This window comes from Coregonus clupeaformis, chromosome 20 (genome assembly GCF_020615455.1).
Source record: "Coregonus clupeaformis isolate EN_2021a chromosome 20, ASM2061545v1, whole genome shotgun sequence".
NCBI lineage: Eukaryota > Metazoa > Chordata > Actinopteri > Salmoniformes > Salmonidae > Coregonus > Coregonus clupeaformis.
Window position 1 is genome coordinate 2,141,672 of NC_059211.1, and position 24,690 is coordinate 2,166,361.

Below are 24,690 nucleotides of genomic sequence, written 5' to 3' on the forward strand. Positions count from 1 at the left end.
CCTAAATGTAAACAGTACCGCCACCCAAAATGAGTACCAGCACCTTATTTCAGTCCAAGTTAAGCACTGGGTATAAGAAATTATTCAAGACCATGTACTAGTCAAGCGTGATGAAGGGTACACAAATATAATGGGTTTTGACATTTAAATGGTTAAAGAAGTGGTGTGGTGGTGACTTCCTGAACTATTAAGAGTAAGAACACAGTTTAAAGTAATATAGCAAAATATTGGTGTTTCAGTTGTGATTTGGGTAACAAATTCAGGGCATTTAAATTTTTTATTTTCCCTTAAAAATTCACCAGAAACAATCATTTCACAGCTATTTTTTTAAAACAACAAACACCCCACCATCCATTAGACCTACAATAGTAATGGGACAATAGCATAGATTTAGGGGCTACAAAATAATATATTGATCCAGTAATCGTCTTGATCCTTCTGCTGACATCTGGGTAGTGTTCATTAGAGCATCCAACAGAAAACAAAAATGAGTCTTATTGGACAAGTCTAGGTAGTCCCGTTTCAGTCTGTTTTCCTCCATTTGGTGCATAATGAACATGAGCCTGTTGTCTCAAGCTCTAGCCATTTCTAAAGGATTGAGTCTAAGCGTTAGCATAGAGTAATGTCAGTAAAAATAATAAGACGCTTTCTATCCAGGGTATATCTTTTTTATAAGTTAAACCTAACTGCACAGTGAAGAGTTTGGTGACAGAGGCAATACATACCATCATTAGCACTCAGAAACAATATATTAGCATATCACATAATTCATAGTAAGTGCTATTCTTAAAGTGCTAACATTTTCATATTCATATCAGTGCCTTTTTTATTCTTACATGTATTGGCCAAAGGTGTTTAAAAAAAGAGAGAAATGCTCCTAATGTGAGTGCAGCATAGACTGTAGGCAGCAATTGACTGTCAAAGCATTTTATTAGTACAATAGCCAACCGATAGCCAACCAATAAGTCAGAGCAAACTAATGATTGCAGTGTAGCTCGATCTGTCTCGCTGCTCTGGTGCACAGACATTCATTGGGTGTGTTTGTTTGTGTTTAGATGTCGGTGGGACTTAAAGAGAGGAGATGTGGCTGTTGTCGCTGTCACTATCTTCTTTATCTTGTCTGTCACACTCTGGCTCTGCCTCCAGTGAAGTCTTACTCTTTCTCCATGACCTTCGCCCCTAAAAAACAGCATGAATCATCACCCTTAACAACCAATCACACTCTGTATATTTGAATGGCCTGTGTTTGGCCTGGGTTCTTACCTGTTCTGAGCCTGTGGCGGATGCCATCATCTCGTTATTTCTAAAGCAGAAGAAAAAGAGGATGAGAAAGAGAACTCTCATAGTAGCTGTCTAAAAATGAGAAAGCATTGATTTGAAATATTACTCGTTCAATTCCATCCTATCGTCATTCAATCATGCTCAAATTAATCAAAGGTTATGACATATGTATTGCATATTCAAACAACAATACTTTACGTGTAAGCTTCATTTTGCCTATCAATGTCAAAGCTTTCCCTATAGGAGTCTTCTATGGGTCCTTTCATCCTTCTGAACCTAAAAGGAAAATAAATTGAGATGTTGAATCAGTGGTTAGCCTAGAATCATTTGTATCATAGTCCTTTTGGGGATAAGGGGGTCATAATTGCAAATATGGCTAGTGGCAGGGGCTAGATTCATTATCATAAGTAATTTCCTGGTAATCTTAACTTCATGTTGATAACAAACACAATAACAAACATGAATGAGCTACTCACTTGATAACGGTGAATGTCACCATCGCCACCAATCCCAGCAGGCTCAGGCCGAACAGGACGCCCAGGACGATGACTATGACCTGGTCAGAGGCGGGGTCGGCTGACTCCTCCTCCACCACATGCTCCAGCCCCGCCCCAAACACCTTCTCTAGCTCCGCCTTCACCGTGCTCGCCTCACTCTGCAGCTTGCTGTGGGTGACAGAGAACGGGCATTTGGGGCTTATTCTTGAGAACGCAACGTCACATTACAGAATGTTCAGATAGATTTGTATCGTGTAGAACAGACATGGATGTTCATCGTGCAGAATAGAAAATTGTGGAAGCAATGTTGCATCGTCATTGTATGTCTATGTCACCTACTTCAGAATGTTGCACTAAAATTCCCTTAATGAGACCAACCCCAGACCCACCACCCTCAAAGTTAAACTTTAATCAACAATGGCTTTGATTTCCTAACTATAGGATGGGCTAATTTGTTGTGGATGAAGTGATTTTCAACAACACATTGGTCTTACTTTTTGACGTCTTCGGCAGGGATGACTTCCCCGCCGTCCGCGGCAATGAAGCTAACGAACGTCTTGGCGGCGCTCCCAGTTTCCCGGGACGCAACAGCGCCTCTGCTAGTGCTGGAAATCCCTACCACCTTCATGGTCCAGCCCAGAACTCGCCCTAAAGACCTTAGAGACAGAGAACGAGAGAGATAGAGAACGACGGAGGAAGAGAGATAAAGAGCATTGAAAGTGGGCAGTAGGACCCACTCTAACAGCCCCACCAAGGAAAGGACACACTTTGTGTGGTCCATATTGTGTGGTCCAAAAACATTGATTTCAGTTCTAATATCTTACTCTTCCATCTCAGGGACCTTCTTCTCCACAACATTGGTGGCCTGATTGAGGGAGATGACTACGAAATCACTACTGGCACTTCCCTGCACGTCCACCTGGGGGCAGAATAGAGCAGCATACTGTATCTACTGTTGCAAGTGAGTCAGGTCATGTGTTACCATATGAACAGTACACTGTTGTCACCACTCACCGCCACCATGGTTGTAGCATGGAGTCCTTTAGGATCTGTGGCCTTCACCAGGAGGGCGGTTGTCTTTCCTTCTAATCCCACCGCTGACACCACATACACCTGGCCCGTGGAATGGTCCACGTCAAAGGACGAGCTGGGCTCCGTCAGACTGTACTCCAGACGCCCGCTGTCACCACTATCTGGGTCTGTGGCCTGGGGAGAGGGGAGAAGAGTGGGGGGTCAGGATGGAGGAGCTGGAGGAGCTGGATGAGAGAACTTATGTCAACTTTGACATGGCACCAGGGATGTAGTGGTTATCCCGCTGTTCACTTTTGCATCCCTTACCTGAACTTGGACCACAGGGTATTTGTATGGGGCAATGCTGAAGATCTTGGCTTTATAAGTCTCTTCCTTGAACTCTGGGGCCTCGTTCACATCTTCCACCTGCACCCTGACCTGAGAGGAAGAGTGAGGGAAGAGAGTGAGGGACGAAAGGTTACTTGTGGTTCTAAATCTGTTCCTCCATATGATGATATCTTTTAATCTAAGCAACACCTCCAGAACTTCATCTAAATCTGGTCGCCAGGTACCAGGATGGGTCATACCATTGCGACGGCAGAAGTAGGGGGAGTCCTGGAGTCCACTGCCTCCACCTCCAGGATGTACCACTCCTCAGTCTCCTTGTCCAGCTTCTCTCTGGTGGTGAGGGCTCCCAGGGCATCGATGGAGAACAGGTCTGTGTGCGTGGTCAGGACGTATTTGACCACAAACACGGGGCTCCCTGGGGTTGCCTTCACTGTCCCCACGAGTATCCCTTTTAGTTCATTCTCCGGAACGCTGAAGTTGTAGGAGGAGCTCTCAAAGGCCACGTCCACTCCAAGGCTGACAGTCATCAGGAGGACCTGGACATTGGCTATGAGGGGGAAAAAGAGAACACACACACAGATTTAGCATCCATCATTATTCAGACTAACATACGATATAATACACTCTAACTCAACGTCACAAAAACACACAGACAAACACAAGCCCACTTGTGATGCTCGATCCCTGACCTGTGGAGTTCAGAGGAGGCAGTCCGCTGTCCTTTGCCATTGCAGTGAGTTCAAGCAGTGTGTCCTCTGTGACATCAGAAAGGTCAGAGGCCACAGTCACCTCTCCTGTGCTACCATTCAGGGCCAAGCGAGGGGAGGTGCCTGAGGATAAACTAGATAGCCAGAGGAGAAGCATTTGACGCATAACTCAGAGCAAAAACAGACAATTTCTTCATCGTTAAGGATCCATTTAGGCCGATTCTATTCCTTAAAGTGGACTTGAAACTCAGCTCTACAGTATCGGCTCTACAACTGGGAGTAGAAAGTACAACAGAGGTGTGTGTGAGTTGGACAGCAGTGCATGGCTAACCTGTAGGTGATCAGTGCGTTCAGGCCCATGTCCTTGTCTGTGGCAAAGAGGGTCAACAGCACGTCCCCCACCTTGGCGTCCTTCACCAGGATGCTCTTAGTGTACGTATCGGCACTGAACACTGGCGTGTTGTCATTCACATCTGTCACACTCACTCTGATGCTGGTCATGTTCTGGTGAAGTGGGGTTGGAATCGTTGAAACCAACTTTGTGTAAGAAGGCAGGCTGCACAGAACTTTGCTATTGTGTGTTATGGTATTGTGGTATATGGTGTTATGATATGGTACTGGTATGGTTTGAGGTACAGAATGGTATTGGTACGGTATTGTGAAATGAATGAATGGGAAAGATCAGCACCATCTAATATGGACACATATCCACTTTAGACCATTTACTGATTTCAGGGTGAAGTATTCCTATGAATTAGGCTACTGTGTTTTGTATATAGTACCTGTCTCTGTGGTGTCCCCTTGTCAGTGGCCACAATGACCAGCTCATAGATGTCGTTGGTCTCCCGATCCAGAGGACCCACAACCAGTAGCATCCCATCCTTCAACACAAGACACACTAGTGTAAATACACAGTGTTACCCTAAGAACACTGATCATGATTAAGCTTGTATGCTGAGATGAAATGTCCTTAGAAGAAACATGGTTTGCCAATGATGAGGTCATCAAAAGCATCTGCTTTTTTTGTGTTTGGTCATTTCTTAATCAAAATGATTGACAACCTGGTACCCTAGATCCAAATTCTCATCTAATAAAATGTATCATGTAAAGAAGGTTTACCAGAAGCTTCATTATTCGGTTTGACTCACCTCCCTGAAGCGAAAGAGCGTGGTGGATGAGGAGATAGAGATGGTGACTTCTCCGTTGGAGCTGAGATCTGAGTCAGTGGCCAGGATATGGTACACCTCTCCTGGAGACTTGTCAGAGTACTCCCCCTCAGGGACAGGGATGGGGTCTGGAAGAGTAGGGAACTGGGGGATGTTGTCATTGTAGTCTAGAACGGTGATGTTGAGCTGGGCTGTGGCGTTCAGGCCATCTTTGTCCACCGCCACCACCTGAACACAGTGAGAGGGGTAAGATTTTAACAGGTAACGTAGTTGACACTTTAACATGTAACATTGTTGATATTCTTGACTCCAACGCGTAACGTTGTTGACCTTCATGGTCTCACTGAGCATCTTAAGTCAAATTACCAGCCTGCATTTGCCTATCCACATCGTCAATTTTATCACCTATATGACATAACAACATGAGCAAAGACAATGTTTACTTAGGTGTCTAGGTGGGGTAGAGTTGAGGTAAGGATGATAGGAAGAGATAGATTCTCCTCCAGTTGTGTCCTTGCCCATCATTAAGATATGAAAAAGTTTCCCTCCTCTACATGGATTACATTTATGGAAGTACACCTAACTGTTATTGGGGCCTATATTTGGGTGTAGACCTTATGAGAAATGCAGCTAAAGCATATGGTTGATTGACATGATGTATTATACCTGTAAAACATAGTTATCCTTCGTCTCTCTGTCCAAGGTGACATCATTCTTCAGGGACACAACACCTTGTTTGTTTATGTTGAAGGTATCACTGGTAAATATGAAGTGACCATTCGAGAATCCACCCTAAAAGGATAACACAGAGATATGTTAATGGTGCGTGTCAGCTTATCATTCCAACGTTAGTCAGAAATGTATTAGTGGGATGGATGTATTGAAATATTTTCAGATTGTTGATATCGTCATGATATACACCATTATATATCGCCATTATATATTGTCATCGATATATATATATACGTCATTGATATATAGTCATTGATATATCGTCATCGATATCCCGTAATCGATATACCGTAGTCAATATTCTTCATATCGTGCAGATATATCACTGATCTCAATGTAGATAGTAATGTCATAGATATTGTTTACATCATAACGAAATATAATTGATCTCATGATGATTGACAGTCTCATTTCTCTGACCTCATCCTCGTCGGTGACCTCCAGGGTCACGATAGCCGCTCCGCTGGCCAGGTTCTCAGAGACGGCGACATCGTAGCGCTCTGCGCTGAACTGGGGCGGGTTGTTGTTCACATCTTTCACCCTCACCACCACTGATCCATTCCCAACGAGGGATGGTGTCCCCCCATCTGCAGCCTGTACCATTAGGTTGTACACCTTCACTGCTCCATAGTCCAAGGCCTGAGCCAGCCGCAGTACCCCAGTGGAAGAGTCCAACTGGAAGAACGCCACGGTCGAGGGAGGGTCTTGCTGAAATATACTATAGGTCACTGCACCGTTTGTGCCTTCGTCAAGGTCCACCGCTGCCAGGGTGACCAGTGTCGTTCCTACAGACTCTGTTTCTAAGACCTCAACCTCATATTCCGTCTTGGAGAAACTTGGAATGTTGTCGTTGATGTCAGATACTTGAATGAGCAGGGTAGCGGTAGCAGAGAGAGCTGGACGACCTTGGTCCTGAGCCACCACCTCCAGGCTGAACTCTGCTTTGGTTTCTCTGTCCAGCGCCCCAGCCAGGGACACCATCCCCATTTTGGGGTCGATAGCGAATTTCCCCTCGCCTCCCCGGAGGGCATAGCGGAGCTCCCTGTTGAAGCCGTCGTCCGCGTCCGTGGCGGTCATGGCAGTGAGGTTGGCCCCTACCTCCGTATCCTCTGGGACCGGGTGTGTCACAGAGCTGGCGCCAAACACGGGGCTGTTGTCATTGATGTCAATCACTTCCACCACGACAGTTGCCTCATCGCTGCTAGTGCCATCTGAGATTGCGATCTGGACTGAGTAGTTGCTTTGGGTCTCATAGTCTAGTTTGACCTTAGAGGTGAAAACGCCTTTGGAGTCAATGGCGAACTTGTCGACGTCTGTCAGGACCTGAAGCGTCACGGGAACTACTGGAGTTACTGCTAGGAAAGTCACCTGTATATGGGGTGACAAAAATGTTATTGGATCGATCTGGTTGTTTTTTCAGATGAAGTAGAATTGAGTGGATCTGGGGAAGTTCACCTTGACAATCACCACCCCTGGAACCCTCTCTTCCTCTATGCTCCCATGGTAGGTGTTCAAGAGGAACTGGGGTTTGGAATCTCCAGGTGCCTGGATCTCCACCAGCACCGCGGAGGAACGAGATATAATGCCCCCTACAGGACAGGAGGAGAACATCCACAGTCACTTTGGGCTGCTATTTTTTGGGGAACCCATAACCAAATCTCCAGCTGTTGACTGACTAGCCTCCCGTAGATATACACTATTCTTCTCATATTCTTCTAGTCTACAGTGTATATATACTATGATGACTAGTCTATGGTATGTTTGCTTGAGTTGCTTGTGTTCTTTCACATATCTTCTCAACTTTACGTTCAGATGAATTCCACACTACAATGCGCTCCACAAAAGTATTGTTTAAATGACAGTACATTCCAGCTCTGTATACAGAGACTGTATCTAGACTCACCATCTCTTGCTGTCACATAGAGAGAGAACTGAAGGACCTTGTTCTCCTCCAGAGGAATGTTTTTTTCCAGCTTTATCTCGCCTGTGTTTTCATCGACGGAGAAATATCCTTCCAGGTTCCCAAACTCTATTGAGTACTTGACCTGTCCATTAACACCAGAATCCAGGTCTGCTGCTTCAACCTACCAAACACATAGCATAAAATGCATGTGGTGACAATGCAATACCATTGTTTTCTGTTTACAATCGTGTTACTATGGATATGTATGGTGACATCAGCTGATGAAGAGGCTATCATGTGTTTCCCACATCGTAAATGCCTCTGACAAAACACTTTGACAAACACAGTGACGAATTGAGGTTAAAGGTTAGAAACTATCTTACCTGGGTAACCAACATCCCCACCGTTTGGTTCTTGAAGACTTTGCCCTCGTACCTGGAGCTCTTAAATTGAGGACTGTTGTCATTCTCATCCAGGAGGGTGACGTTCACATCCGCCAACACAATGTGGTTAGGTGGGTCGTTTTCCCGTGCTTCAATCTTGATATTGGATGTAGGGAAGACATGGGAAGGTGTTCAACAGCATATCAACTGATGTGTGCACTGCCCATTTTGACAGACCTCTTGATAAGATATTATGTGCAGTGTACGTTTTATTAGATGGTACAGGGCACTGCCAAGTGCCATTAGACTTGGAGTTTGCACCTTTTTAGACATATTTACAGGTTCCTTGCTGATTTATAAGTTATTGTGATTATGTCTGCTGCTAAATGGATACAAGTTGTAGGTCTAAGTACTGCTATGTTTCAGAGTGTCTGACCTGAAAGAGGAAGTTTCCAACAGTCTCCCTGTCCAGGTCAGCTGAACTCTTCACTATGACAGTTCCATCCAAACGTATGGAGAAAGGCTCAGTCTCCGGAAGGATCCGCAACGTTCCCACAAATCCACCCTGAGGCAAACACAAAATGGTTTCATGTCCAATTGGGGAAAAAACAACGTTTTAGTGTGACAAATGATTTGGTTCATGTAGAAACAGACACAACTTATTGACATCGCATCCTAGCTTGAGTAGTGAAATACATCTCTTTTTGTGTAAACCCATCACCCATTTTTTTGTATGTGTAATGAACCTCTAGGCCACCGTTCCTACCTTGTCCAGGTCAGTGACTGTGACTCTGAAAACAACTGTGTCTTTTAGAGAGTTCTCCAATAGTGCGACAGAGTAGCTGGCTTTGTCAAACTCTGGAGCGTTGTCATTGACGTCCTCGATTGTAACAGACACCAAAGCATCAGCAGTCTTTAGGCTGTCATCCTGCTGAGATGCCTGGAAGGAAGTGATAGACGTTGATATCTGACATCCATAACTTGGAATGTATGCAACGGTACCCAGCCCTCTTAATGACTATACCATTTTAACTTTCTTAAAGACACTTGTGATTGTGAGTGAGTAAATCTACAGTGAGAATGAACTGAGAGAAGTAAGATTGTCCTTATTCAGAATAGTCGTAAAACGCTAGAATGCTATAGCTACAATTCCCTATACCTTGATATTGACAGTGACTGTGGGTATCTCCTCTCTGTCCAGCCCAGTCACCACGGAGATGACTCCACTGTTTGCGTCGATGTTGAAGTTACTCAGAAACTTGCTTGGCGATACTGAGGTAAAGTCACACAACAACATTTCACTTCAACATTTCACCACAAAGTAAACAGAACCAAACACATTTCTGTATGGACCTCGCTTTGTGCACAGGGGCATTGTCATGCTGAAACAGGAAAGTGCCTTCCCCAAATTGTTGCCACAAAGTTGGAAGCACAGAATCGTCTAGCATTAAGATTTCCCTTCACTGGAACTAAGGGGCCTAGCCCGAACCATGAAAAACAGCCCCAGACCATTATTCCTCCTCCACCGAACTTTACAGTTGGCAATATGCATTGGGTCAGGTAGCGTTCTCCTGGCATCCGCCAAACCCAGATTCGTCCATCAGACTGCCAGATGGTGAAGCGTGATTCATCACTCCAGAGAACATGTTTCCACTGCTCCAGAGTCCAATGGCGGCGAGCATTACACCACTCCAGCCGACGCTTGGCATTGCGCATGGTGATCTTAGGCTTGTGTGCATCTGCTCGGCCATGGAAACCCATTTCATGAAGCTCCCGACTAACAGTTCTTGTGCTGACGTTGCTTCCATAGACAGTCCCGTTCTGTGAGCTTGTGTGGCCTACCACTTCTCGGCTGAGTCGTTGTTGCTCCTAGACGTTTCCACTTCACAATAACAGCACTTACAGTTGACCGGGGCAGCTCTAGCAGGGCAGAAATTTGAAGAACTGACTTGTTGGAAAGTTTGTATCCTATGACGGTGCCACGTTGAAAGTCACTGAGCTCTTCAGTAAGGCCATTCTACTGCCAATGTTTGTCTATGGAGATTGCATGGCTGTGTGCTTGAGTTTATACACAGGTGTGGCTGAAATAGCCAAATCCACCAATTTGAAGGGGTGTCCACATACTTATGTATATATAGTGTACTTGTTTCATATCAATTTGTTTTCCTAAGGCTGATGGGAGTTGTAGTCCAAGCCTGTGATAAAAGCCTCCGGTAGATTACCTGAACTGATGCTGTAGACTATAGCCACATTGATGCCAGTGTCTCCATCTTGTGCTTTTATGGCCTCTGGCTCGATGGTGAGGAAAGGCCCCGTCTAAAGAGGAGATTATGTATTGAATAGACCTCACAACCATGGCAACACAGTAGCTTTAAGGAGACATAGATTACATTTTGTAGTCTGATGGGTATGATGACACTCACTTGGTCTTCCTGTATGGTAGCCTGGTAAAGGCTGTGATTGAAATAGGGATTCAGATTATCAAAGTCCGTAATCTCAAGAAGAACGGTTGCTGTGTCGAAGCGATCACCATTATCCTAAAAGGAAGAATCCCAGAAGCATTATTAATAGATAAACATGGATATCCATTTATGGACCAATGGGGTAGGGTGTGATATGGTGAGGTCACCTACCCGAGCCTCAACTTTAAAGTTGTAGTTTTGGGCGATGTTGTAGTTCAGAGGTCTCTTCAGCATTACAGCCCCATCGTTGCGGACCTCAAAGTCAGCGGGTGCTGGGGCCTTAAATAAGGTGGAAGACTATGAGATTATCCCATCTCAGCCAAGTCATTGTGGAACAGTATCAGAGGAAGAATCAGATAAGTCTATTCAGTCATAGTTATCTAATACCTGCTATAGATTATAGACCTACATTGTAGCTGTATATATTTTTGTAAGACAGTTGTATGGACAGTTTAGACTAGATGTTTACTTTGGTGAATGTGACATATTAATCATGTCGTTTGTGAGTAATCTATGTGGCCAAAAGGATTCGAACCCGAGTCTCCTGTCCATCCCTCTATGTCAAGGGAGCCAATGCAACTCAAGTGTGGTCACAGAACCACTGCTGTTACACTTATACAAAGTATAGACCAGGACCTGTATGTATCAAGCATCTCAGAGTAGGAGTGCTGATCTAGGATCAGGTCTCCCTTCTTATTCATTATTATCTAAAAGACTAAACTGATCCTATATCAGCACTCCTGCTCTGAGACGCTTGGTGAATACAGGCCCAGGTGTGACTCACCAATATGCGGTATGTAATTCTGTTGTTGTTTATGCTGATGTCGGCATCCACAGCTTTCACTCTGATCACCTCAGTATTCACTGCCTGAATCTGGAGGGACAAATCACATGGTGGTTAACCACGTAAACAACCCGTAGGGGCTTATTCTCTCCATTGTATTGCAATGTGTAGGATAGGAGTATTATGTTTTTGCCAACTCATCTACTGTAGACTGATGTAGCCTTACCTCAGATATCGTTTCCATGTACACCTTTTGCTCAAATATTGGAGCGTTGTCATTTACGTCGGTGAGGATAAGTTTTCGTTTATTTTCTAGCTGAAGAGATAACAGTTATGTCAGCAGAATGCACTTCTCATACAATACAATATATTGTTACAATCCATCATATACAGCATACAAAGATATATTAACCATTGTAGTTTATAATCTTTCAATTTTACTTACCTCGCCATTCACACACATAACAGAATACCAAAGTTGCCCGCCAGTCTACAAGAGAGGGGGGGATAAATGTAAAGTTAAAGAACCCTTTGCACCGAAAGTGAACCATGCTAGACTATGAATAACGTTGTATAGCTCTGATCCAGGGTGTTACTGCGCATTCCTCTACTATAGGAGTTTAGTTGAGGAACGCGCACTAACACCCTGGACCAGAGCTAGAAGTTGTTGAGCAACCATAACCATCTCACCTGTGGTAACAGATCTGCATCCAGTGCCATCTTGGTACGGACTGTTGCATTTGTACTCCCAGGGGTGTAGACTAACTCGAGAAAGTTGATGTGGTCTGGAAAGGCATACGCCACAAGCCTCAAGGTATTACCCACAGGGATCTCATTGAGGACTTCCACTTCACCTGTTGTAGCATCAGGGGGAGGCAAATATTCATTTTGGTGATGTATAGTACCAGCAATTCTTATTGAATGTTGCTGAATGTTTCCCCCTATTAGAGTCAATATATTGTAACAAAGGTTGTTACAAAAAAAGACTGAACCCATTCTATAAATCTAATTTTTCCCCTGATCCAGCCATCTTTCTCTTCTCCTGTGTAATCCTTTATTAACAGAAATACCGGTAAGACAAATGGTAAGACAAATTGGTTTGGTGACTCATGAACAAATATAATACTTGAATGGATATGGCATGGATGACTGCAATGAATGACTGCATTGATGATTAGTTTACCCATATATTCCTCATCCACAGGTCCCAGTGTCACGGCTGACCCTTTAGCACAGTCCACTGATGAGGTACCTAGAAATAAACATTATGGGAAACATGGTATTGTTTATGTGGATCTTTAGCATCATGAAATAGCAAATGACAATCTCTAATCAGAATTCTGGTGAATTCTATTTGAGTTGTGTCAATATCTCCTGTATTGCCTGTTTTGCATTAATACGTGTCACATATCAGTTTGCAAACAATGTAAAAAAAAATAAAATAATTATCATAGAGTTAATAAAACCGCATACAAACATGGTCTCTTTTTTGCTTTTTTGAGTAAGGCAGCTACTTAATGCAGGTGTTTCAGCCTAGCTCAGTGCTTTCTGTGGTGGTGGGGCAGCCAGCGGAAAATACGGAGCGTAGGGGCTGGTAATGTTCTCTAGTTGTGCCGTGATTGGCTCAGTGTTCTGTCACTCATGGGGACACTTTATTACCACACAATCTACGGGGAGAGCTCGAAAATTCAAGCCCCTTGGGTGCTGCCATAGACTTACATTAGAAGTGCCCATTCAAAAAGGCTCAAGGTCATTGGCCACAGGTAAGTCGCTCTGGATAAGAGCGTCTGCTAAATGACTTAAATGTATGTAAATGTATGTATGTATAAAATCATGTCAAATCACGTTATATCTACTGTAGATTTGATTGGACTGATCATGTCAACATCATACTTTCAAAATCTTAGCTAGCAAACTAGACAAGCAGTCATCATCATGAATCACGTCAACAATCTACTGGCAAATCCTTGTCATATGAAGAGAAATTATAGATAAAACGTATCGGTGCTCATCGGCCATTGGACATAAACATTACACAACAATTTGGAAATCACAAATTCAACAATGAGTGGTTTGGAAGGAATCAGTGGCTAACTGTAAGCATTGCAAAGCTATTACTAGCCTGCTATTCAGTGGAGTGGGTGTGTGGTCCATGTCTGGGTTTAAGGGTCTCTTTTCCAAGCTTAAAATGATAAAAATTCAACACCATGGGCCAGAAAAGGTTGAAAACATTGGCTATGCTGTCAATCCAGCATGACTTCTGCCGCGTTCAAAACAACTGGAAACTCGGAACTGGAAAATCTCAGACTTCAGTGAGTTCAAGACAACTGGGAACTCTGAAAAAAACGAGCTCCGACTGGGAAAATACGTTTTTAACGGTCATTCAAGTCGGAATTCCAAGTCGGGAACTCAGACCTCTTTCTAGAGCTCCGACCTGAAGATCACTGACGTCATGATTCGGCCTTGTTTTTTTCAGAGTTCCCAGTTGTCTTGAAAGCACCATAAATCCAGAGAATGCCAGACTTTGATGCCAAAGTTTGATGACAAAATTTTCCCAGAAGGATTGCCGCACCACCTTCCTGTTCAAGTGAGCACAGCACAACAAGGTGAGCCAAAAATGTATTGTATACTGCTTCATAAATGATGTAATATGCCAGGGAGATATGTATACTGTAGCTAAGAAAGTAATGCTAAGTGTATGTTGTGTAGTAAGCTGTTAGTAGCCCATGTGCCTCACCATAATAATTTGGTCCCTTTCCCCCTCATAACTTACCCTACTGTTCTGACTTGATGGTGCACATGTAGCCTATAGCCTGTTTTAGAGAAATGTAATCATTGAATATTGTAAGAGCTTTTATTGTCTGATTATATGCCCCCTTTATTTATCCTATGGTTCTGACTTGGTGTACAGGGAGAATACTGTAAGAACGGCCCATGTTCTGAATTCTGTCGCTGTACATTTCAAAAGTGCTGAACAAATAGTTATATTGACTATGTCCGTCCTAGCTCGCTCATGAATGTCTTAATCGAAATTACGGACTGTCTCTTATCCGCTTGTCGTCCCCTTATGCCATAGTTTGTACATCTCAATTGTCAGTAGATACCACATTTGTTTATGCAAGTCAGCCATATCAGCTATGTTTTTTTGAAAGGCAATAAATGAGGCTGAATGAACTGTTTCGTTGGCAGACAAGGCTCCGCTGATAGCCAGGTGTAGCAGTGGTAATGTGTTGGCACTGCTGTTGGGACTCTGCTGTTGGGACAGCTTTATATAGGCCCTAACAGTTTGTGGGCACCGTTTTTCACCGTTATAGCGCAATTAATGTATTGTTTTGGTGTTGTTTTGTATTGTGTAGTGGCTTTGCTGGCATGCATCTAAGAAATGTTTTTGGAATTTGCCCCACCAAGATTTACATGCTAAAATCGCCACTGTAGTTAGGTAACAAAAATATATGCGTCATGAAGGTCTAATTGCAACGCTCCCGGCTCCAGCCACATATTTGCGTCTCCCTACGGTTCATTCCCCGCATTCACCCTTTCTACTGTTACTCCAACTTGCCTGTCTCCACCTCTGTTTACTAATGTCTAAATGAAGTGTCAAAAATACATAATAATAATAAAAATACAAAGGCAAATCAATTACCGACTAACATTTATAATTGATCTTAACAGTTTTACAGTGGGGGAAAAAAGTATTTAGTCAGCCACCAATTGTGCAAGTTCTCCCACTTAAAAAGATGAGAGAGGCCTGTAATTTTCATCATAGGTGCACGTCAACTATGACAGACAAATTGAGAATTTTTTTCTCCAGAAAATCACATTGTAGGATTTTTTATGAATTTATTTGCAAATTATGGTGGAAAATAAGTATTTGGTCACCTACAAACAAGAAAGATTTCTGGCTCTCACAGACCTGTAACTTCTTCTTTAAGAGGCTCCTCTGTCCTCCACTCGTTACCTGTATTAATGGCACCTGTTTGAACTTGTTATCAGTATAAAAGACACCTGTCCACAACCTCAAACAGTCACACTCCAAACTCCACTATGGCCAAGACCAAAGAGCTGTCAAAGGACACCAGAAACAAAATTGTAGACCTGCACCAGGCTGGGAAGACTGAATCTGCAATAGGTAAGCAGCTTGGTTTGAAGAAATCAACTGTGGGAGCAATTATTAGGAAATGGAAGACATACAAGACCACTGATAATCTCCCTCGATCTGGGGCTCCACACAAGATCTCACCCCGTGGGGTCAAAATGATCACAAGAACGGTGAGCAAAAATCCCACAACCACACGGGGGGACCTAGTGAATGACCTGCAGAGAGCTGGGACCAAAGTAACAAAGCCTACCATCAGTAACACACTACGCCGCCAGGGACTCAAATCCTGCAGTGCCAGACGTGTCCCCCTGCTTAAGCCAGTACATGTCCAGGCCCGTTTGAAGTTTGCTAGAGTGCATTTGGATGATCCAGAAGAGAATTGGTAGAATGTCATATGGTCCGATGAAACCAAAATATAACTTTTTGGTAAAAACTCAACTTGTCGTTTTTGGAGGACAAAGAATGCTGAGTTGCATCCAAAGAACACCATACCTACTGTGAAGCATGGGGGTGGAAACATCATGCTTTGGGGCTGTTTTTCTGCAAAGGGACCAGGACGACTGATCCGTGTAAAGGAAAGAATGAATGGGGCCATGTATCGTGAGATTTTGAGTGAAAACCTCCTTCCATCAGCAAGGGCATTGAAGATGAAACGTGGCTGGGTCTTTCAGCATGACAATGATCCCAAACACACCGCCCGGGCAACGAAGGAGTGGCTTCGTAAGAAGCATTTCAAGGTCCTGGAGTGGCCTAGCCAGTCTCCAGATCTCAACCCCATAGAAAATCTTTGGAGGGAGTTGAAAGTCTGTGTTGCCCAGCGAGAGCCCCAAAACATCACTGCTCTAGAGGAGATCTGCATGGAGGAATGGGCCAAAATACCAGCAACAGTGTGTGAAAACCTTGTGAAGACTTACATAAAACGTTTGACCTGTGTCATTGCTTACAAAGGGTATATAACAAAGGATTGAGAAACTTTTGTTATTGACCAAATACTTATTTTCCACCATAATTTGCAAATAAATTCATTAAAAATCCTACAATGTGATTTTCTGGATTTTCTTTTCTCATTTTGTCTGTCATAGTTGACATGTACCTATGATTAAAATTACAGGCCTCTCTCATCTTTTTAAGTGGGAGAACTTGCACAATTGGTGGCTGACTAAATACTTTTTTCCCCACTGTATATTGATCTACTGTATACAGTATGCCCCAAACCATGTACCATATTGATATCATACCAATCTTCAAAATGCAGCCACAAACAAACTGTACTCACCGATGGGGATGCCCCTGACAACATGAACACATAGAGAGCCTGAGAGGAGTAACATCCACATAAAACGTATAGTCCCCATATTGGATGGTGATTGTCCCTACTTTTCCACCCCCTGCTACAGTGATGTCCACAACACCTGCTTGACTGACTGACTGATTTCCTGAATAAAGGGAGTATTGAAATAGCCACACCTTATTTACCCTACAATATCTTTCCCTCCAGGTTTATGACTTGCTATTAAGTGTAACTGCCTGACTACTGGGGTATAAAGAGGTCCAAGGTGCACTGACAACACCATGGAATGTATTGTGCATCCATTGTAACAGCCACATACAGATGTAGGATCTTAATTTGATCCAGTTTGCTACAGCAGGAAAATAATACTACAGCAACAGGAAAGTTGAATTATGATTTGGATTATAATTAATGCATTTTTTGGGGAGGTTGATAAATTTTTCGTCAGGGCAAATCAATTCTGAAATCAAAGTCCAAATTTCTAACTTTAGAAGCCTTTTAAAACTCAAATACACTACAAGTTTGAATTCCCTGCTGTGCAGGATAATTACCAGCAACAAAAGAGTGATCAAATTAAGATCCTACATTGGTAGGCCTATACGGTATAGTATGAGGTCTTAGTTTCATTTCCTTGTAAGAGGAAAGGGAGTGTGTTTTATAGTTTTAACAGTGGTTGTGCCTTCAGCCTTCCCACCACCAACATATCAATGCCAAAAATCTGGTACTCTGCCTGTCAAACACACCTCAGCCTTATCACTAAATTTACCGCTATTGAGATATTGATCAGACCCATATCCATACCAGACCCATTGTACCAGTTACCCGCTTGTAAAACCACTTTAATCATCTCTTTCTACTTTCACAAACGTTTTAACTTTAAGGTGTGGTATCAGTTTGCGGCTAAAGATGGCCTTACTTTTTTGCAGCTTTTTATTGGAACTTACTGTAGGGCTATATTCAATCTGTATCGCTGAAGCGTTACAGATTGCAAGATAGAAATGTAAAGGTAAGTTCCGATTGAGACGACATATGCAGCGTTTACCGTGAATGCGCAGTCTCAGCTGAAATTTGCCTTATAATTTCTATCATGCTGTCACACTGAACTTCCGCAATACAAATTGAATAGAGCCCTTAGTCAGTTGAATCTAAACAATAAGCTGTTTAACCAATTAGAACAGAGCTGTTACAACACTGTGTCACGATCGTCGACTGAAGACACGGACCAAGGCGCAGCGTGATAAGCGTACATACTTTATTCAACGTACTTAACGACAAACACAACAAACGATACGTGAAGTCCTGAGGTTACAGCAACACAAACCTCTACGGATCAAGATCCCACAAATACTAGTGCAACACAGGCTGCCTAAGTATGGACCCCAATCAGAGACAACGAGCTACAGCTGCCTCTGATTGGGAACCACCCTGGCCAACATAGATCTAAACGATCTAGAACGAAAACATAGAAAAACTAAACATAGAAAAATCCACACCCTGGCTCAACCTTTAAGAGTCCCCAGAGCCAGGGCGTGACACACTGTGGGAAATTATAAACTATTGGCCTTGGTTTTACAGAAAATCAACTATGTACAGATGCATTATTGAAAGAGAATTACGATTATTAAAGGTCAATCTGCAGTTCAATTAATAACAAAGTGGTACCCCGCCACTGTTTTTGGTAAACATCTGTCACGCCCTGGTTCTGGGGACAATGTTATGTTGAGCCAGGGTGTGTATTCTATGTTTGATTTTCTATGTTGGGCTGAGTGACTCCCAATCAGAGGCAACGAGTGACAGCTGGTTGTCTCTGATTGGGAGCCATATTTAACTATCGGTCTTTTCACTTTGTGTTGTGGTTTCTTGTTCCGTGTTGGTTTGTTTTTGTAACCAAGGACGTCACGTTTCGTTGTTTTGATCGTGTGATCTTGATAAAATAAATATGTTTGCTTTCAACGCTGCGCCTTGGTCTACTTCGCTACTAGACGATCGTGACAGAAGAAACCACCATAACAGGACCAAGCAGCGTGAAGAAGAGAGAGGATGGACTTGGGAGCAGTTGAGTAGGAGTCTCGACTGGGCCAAGCCAAGAGAAGAGGAGAGAGGTTGGACTTTGGAGCAGTGGGGTGAGAGTCTGGCAAGAACGATGGAGGCCTGGCCCACGGGGAGGAGAGACCCCCAGAACATTTTTAGGGGGGGGCTCACGACGTCGGACCAGCAGGAGGCCGCGATAGAGCGGCCCAGCGGGTTGCCAGAGGAGGCCGCCAGGTTACGGGGGCCACTGGTCGAAGAGGGGATGGAGGATGTAGAGGCACGGCGAGAGGTACTGGGGTGTGTTACCAGTCCGGTCCGGCCCGTTCCAGATCCCGAGGTAGAGCCAGTGGTGTGTGTCCCCAGTACGGTCCGGCCTGTTCCAGCCCCTCGCACCAAGTGTACGGTGCGCGTCGCCAGCCCAGCCCGGCCTGTCCCTGCTCCACGCACCAAGCCTACGGGGTGCGTCGCCAGCCCAGTCCGGCCCATCCAAGCTCCCCGCACCAAGCCAGTGGTGTGCGTCATCAGTCCGGCACGGCCCGTGCCTGCTCTCCGCACCAATTCTGTGGTGCGTTTCGTCAGCCCTGTCCGGCCCGTTCCTGCTCTCCGCACCAAGCCTACGGTGTGCGTCGCCAGCCCAGCCCGGCCAGTTCCTGCTCCACGCACCAAGCCTACGGGGTGCGTCGCCAGCCCAGTCCGGCCCATCCAAGCTCCCCGCACCAAGCCAGTGGTGTGTGTCATCAGTCCGGCACGGCCCGTGCCTGCTCTCCGCACCAAGTCTGTGGTGCGTTTCGTCAGCCCTGTCCGGCCCGTTCCTGCTCTCCGCACCAAGTCTGGGGTGCGCGTCGCCAGCCCAGTCCGGTCCATTCCTGCTCCACGCACCAAGCCAGGCGTGCGTATCGTCAGTCCGGCTCCGGCCAGCGGGGCCAGACCGGACCAGGGGTACTTTGGGGGGTTGGAGAGGGAGTGGGGATCAGGCCCGGAGCCGGATCCGCCGCCAAGGCGGAGTGCCCACCCGGTCCCTCCCCTGTGGGATTTAGTTGGCGCGGTCGGAGTCCGCGCCTTTAGGGGGGGGTACTGTCACGCCCTGGTTCTGGGGACAATGTTATGTTGAGCCAGGGTGTGTATTCTATGTTTGATTTTCTATGTTGGGCTGAGTGACTCCCAATCAGAGGCAACGAGTGACAGCTGGTTGTCTCTGATTGGGAGCCATATTTAACTATCGGTCTTTTCACTTTGTGTTGTGGTTTCTTGTTCCGTGTTGGTTTGTTTTTGTAACCAAGGACGTCACGTTTCGTTGTTTTGATCGTGTGATCTTGATAAAATAAATATGTTTGCTTTCAACGCTGCGCCTTGGTCTACTTCGCTACTAGACGATCGTGACAACATCTGAGGGATAGGGCTGGAGCAATGTAACCACCCTGAAATTCATAGACAGTAGAAATTCATAGACAGTAGATACATAACAAATATTCTATTTAATGTAAAATAGTAATAAAAAATCAACTTGAATACATCAGATTAAGCCTATAAATCATATGGAACAAATTCACTTATTTTACAAATTTTTCTCATCCATGGGCATCCTAAAGGTCTAGCTGGGGAAATCTTATTGGAGACAAGGCAGGCCCCTTAGGATTTAAATAAATAATACTTTAAAATACAATTATATTTTAATGGGCATTCTAAGGCCTACAAAAAAAGATTTAGGCAAGGATAACCCAAAGTGACAAAAAGGTTGTGCAGACATTTCACTGAACTAGTAACATATCATTTACTAGAGTATATCATTTGACATGGATACACCTATCGAAGAGCTTCATCTAAAATGTAAGGTTGTATTACTCCATGCTTCTATATTTTTATGTCATTTGAGTCTTTGTAAACAAACCATGTATACCTTCAACATATCAAAGTGATTTCGAGAAGAGGTTTGGACCTATTGGTCTAGCCCAACTGTTTGGGTGATGGACTGACAGTCTACGGACCCGGGTTGGAGTCCTGGTTGGAACACACTATCATGTCAATCTCCTGGGCTGTCAGTCTTTGCAAGAGCTCCATCTATGAATTTGTGAGTTGTTACATTTACATCCGATGTAGCTTATTATTTTCCAAACCTGTTCCAAACCAGGAACAGTTTCTGTATTCTGTTCCAAACCAGGAACTGGTTCTGTATTCTGTTCCAAACCAGGAACTGGTTCTGTATTCTGTTCCAAACCAGGAACAGGTTCTGTATTCTGTTCCAAACCAGGAACTGGTTCTGTATTCTGTTCCAAACCAGGAACAGGTTCTGTATTCTGTTCCAAACAAGGTAACTGGGCTGCCGTTGGGCTGTATTGTGGTTTCATCTAGACTAGAAGTATAGAGGTTGATTATAATCTATAAGAAATCTGCGCATATTAAGAAGTGATTGTTTGTTGAAATAAATAATTTTTAATTAAAAAATAACTTTATTTAAATAATTGTTTAAAAGGTAACTTAGGGTTGGGGTCACTGCTGTAGGTACAGTGTAACAATAATGAGTAATTACAATAGTATTGCAATGTAGACCTACTTACAGGAGCACTGTAATAAATTATGTCCACGGTTATTTTCCCCATTCCTCCTGTGAGAGGAAGTAGTACAACTCTTTTGACTCTCTTTGGCCCAGTCTACAGAATGACACAGCATCGCCTCTCCCGCCGAGGCGTATAGGGAGTCTCTGCTCTCGGGGATACTGACAGACACATGACTCTGTGTCCGCATGTTTCCTTTGCTCTCATGAGGCATTGAGTCAAGTGGCATGTCAATCACAGACTCCCTTGATGGTGTTGGCCTGGGACTCATGGCAGAGGGCCTCTTGATGTTGACCCGGTCAGGTTGGCTGACAGCTGGTTGATAAACGATGGTGTGGCTTCGAGCTGGAGTCTCTTGCCGCTTGAGACTGACATAATGTCCTGGGCACCAGGTACCCAGCTTGCCTTAGCAGCTCCTCCAGCTCCAGATTACGGACGAGCCTGACCAAACCCCTACTGATCCGATATGTTTTCTGGCGATCAAAGGTCCTCACATCCTCGTGTTGGGTCACATAGACTTTATCCAACACCGAGCCAGGGTGAAGACTGATGATGATACGGTCCATATTGCTGTTATCTTGGTGTCGCTTTGTAGTTCTGCCTAACGTCTGCAGGCAGGTCATCTGCCCCTGGGGCATTCAGGTTGCCCACCTCATAGTACGGAAAGTTCTGGTTGGGGAGCAGTTGGTCACAGTTACCGTGACACTCGGGTCGGTTGTCGAAGCGATGGAAGCCAAACTCCTTCCTTTTGGGATTGTACAGCGCCCGTAGGTCACCGTTGTTGTCGAATGTGACGTATTTATGGGAGAACCAGTGGAGCAGGTAAAGCCCATGCCTGGGCCAAGGCCTACCAAAGCCAGACGAGTTGAGGTGTCCCATTTCATTTAATGTTTTAATGTTAGCCATCGTTACACCTGAAATGATAGGAGGGAGGAGAGAGAGGAAGGAGGAGAGAGAGGAAAACAACATGTTTAGCATACTACTACTGTAAACATTGTAAATAAGAATTTGTTCTTAACTGACTTGCCTAGTTAAATAAAAGGTTAAATAAAAAAAAATACTACAGAGCTGGCTGCCTGGCCAAACTAAGCAATCAGGGGAGAAGGGCCTTGGTCAGGGAGGTGACCAAGAACGCGATGGTCACTCTGACAGAGCTCCAGAGTTCCTCTGTGGAGATGGGAGAACCTTCCAGATGGACAACAATCTCTGCAGCACTGCACCAACAGGCCTTTATGGTAGAGTGGCCAGACGGAAGCCACTCCTCAGTAAAAGGCACATGACAGCCCGCTTGGAGTTTGCCAAAAGGCACCTAAAGGACTCTCAGACCATGAGAAACAAGTTTCTCTGGTCTGATTAAACCAATATTGAACTCTTTGGCCTGAATGCCAAGCGTCACATCTGGAGGAAACGTGGCACCATCCCTACGGGGAAGCATGGTGGTGGCCGCAGCAAGCTGTGAGGATGTTTTTCAGCGGCAGGGACTGGGAGACTAGTCAGGATCGAGGGAAAGATTAACGGAGCAAAGTACAGAGAGATCCTTGATGAAAACCTGCTCCAGAGCACTCAGGACCTCAGACTGGGGCGAAGGTTCACCTTCCAACAGGACAACAACCCTAAACACACAGCCAAGACAACGCATGAGTGGCTTCGGGACAAGTCTCTGAATGTCCTTGAGTTGCCCAGCCAGAGCCCGGACTTGAACCCGATCGAACATCTCTGGAGAGACCTGAAAATAGCTGTGCAGTGACGCTCCCCATCCAACCTGACAGAGCTTGAGAGGATCTGCAGAGAAGAATGGGAGAAACTCCCCAAATACAGATGTGCCAAGCTTGTAGCGTCATAGAACAAGGCTGTAACGTAACAAAATTGGGAAAAAGTCAAGGGGTCTGAATACTTTCCGAACATCTCATTCCAAATTCATGGGTATTAATATGGAGTTGGTCCCCCCTGTGCTGCTATAACAGCCTCCACACTCTAGGTTACTGTGCGGCTGCTCGGCCATGGAACATTTTTTTATGAAGCTCCCGACGAACAGTTCTTGTGCTGACGTTGCTTCCAGAGGTAGTTTGGAACTCGGTAGTGAGTGTTGCAACCGAGGACAGACGACTTTTACGCGCTACGCTCTTCATCACTTGGCGGTCCCGTTCTGTGAGCTTGTGTGGCCTACCACTTCTCAGCTGAGCCGTTGTTGCTCCTAGACGTTTCCACTTCACAATAACAGCACTTACAGTTGACCGGGGCAGCTCTAGTAGGGCAGAAATTTGACAAACTGACTTGTTGGAAAGGTGGCATCCTATGACGGTGCCATGTTGAAAGTCATTCTACTGTCAATGTTTGTCTATGGAGAATGCATGGCTGTGTGCTCGATACACCTGTCAGAAACGTGTGTGGCTGAAATAGCCGAATCCACTTATTTGAAGGGGTGTCCACATGCTTTTGTATCTATATTGTATTTCTATGTGAGAGTTCCACAACGTTGTACCCTACTGGATTGAATGGACTGAAGCCAAATACCTTTCTTTCCTGATCCTGCCACAACCTATAACGACCTAATACAACCGAACCACTCTACCATCCTCATTCTCTGAGCCACAAAGCTCAACCTATTCTAACCTCATTCTGCATCACAGGAGGCTGCTCAGGGGAGGACGGCTCATAATAATGGCCAGAACGGAGCGAATGGAATGGCATCAAATACCTGGAAACCATTTGTTTAACGTATTTGATACCATTCCATTAATTCCGCTCCAGCCATTACCACGAGCCTGTCCTCCTCAATTAAGGTGCCACCAACCTCCTGTGTTCTGCATGTAATGCTGCTCTCAAACTTCATAGTAGTTTATGATCTGAGTTTAAGAAGTTGAGGTCAGTAGCTTGTGAACCTCTGTTTATATTCAAACACAAAAAAATATTTTGTCATTTGTTAAGATTATTGTTAGTACTGGCTGATATTGTAATTCACAAACTGTACAATAATAGGTGTTTGATGTTACAGATGCGATGCCAAATGGAGAAAACAACCTGAGGTGCCTGTTTCCATGAATACACACGCGCGCACATACACATACACACGCGCACACACACACACACACACACACACACACACACACACACATACATACATACATACTTCCACAGTACCTTATTTATGAAATACTGTAGATCTGTTGTTGCAGCTTTCTTGTTGTGCCTATTCTGTGTCATTCTAGTGAGTGTTTTCCGGTTATTATCCTGGTAGGGCATAAGGCTGGGAGGCTGAAGATTGAAGAAATGAAACCGAAAGTAGCCAATTTATTGCATGGAATATTAGTGTGTGTATTGAACTAAACTCATGAGGCATTTATAACTTATATTCTTCAAGAATCAATTACTATATATCATTCATTTAAATGGGTTAGTTCTGGATGGGAGATGCAGGTAAAAGCTGCCATATATTAATTGTG

The 24,690-nt window shown here is 44.4% G+C and overlaps 1 protein-coding gene and 1 pseudogene across 1 annotated transcript; both read right to left on the reverse strand.

Moving 5' to 3' along the window:
* Positions 1–911: 911 nt before the first annotated feature.
* Positions 912–16,793, reverse strand: LOC121532547 (protocadherin Fat 4). The gene is made up of 30 exons (XM_045205227.1): positions 16,650–16,793; positions 12,458–12,526; positions 11,965–12,128; positions 11,720–11,764; positions 11,501–11,590; positions 11,275–11,364; positions 10,662–10,769; positions 10,452–10,565; positions 10,251–10,344; positions 9,188–9,300; positions 8,795–8,968; positions 8,465–8,593; positions 8,029–8,184; positions 7,646–7,826; positions 7,198–7,331; positions 6,163–7,110; positions 5,677–5,802; positions 4,993–5,238; positions 4,627–4,725; positions 4,176–4,348; positions 3,827–3,978; positions 3,377–3,684; positions 3,117–3,227; positions 2,793–2,984; positions 2,603–2,697; positions 2,273–2,434; positions 1,758–1,946; positions 1,480–1,557; positions 1,264–1,303; positions 912–1,179 (listed from the first exon to the last, which is right to left on the reverse strand). Exons 1-30 carry the CDS (start codon positions 16,726–16,728, stop codon positions 1,069–1,071), a joined length of 4,770 nt encoding a protein of 1,589 aa, XP_045061162.1. The 5' UTR covers positions 16,729–16,793; the 3' UTR covers positions 912–1,068.
* A 3,474-nt stretch (positions 16,794–20,267) lies between these two features.
* LOC121532638 lies at positions 20,268–24,653 on the reverse strand (annotated as a pseudogene).
* Positions 24,654–24,690: the final 37 nt, after the last annotated feature.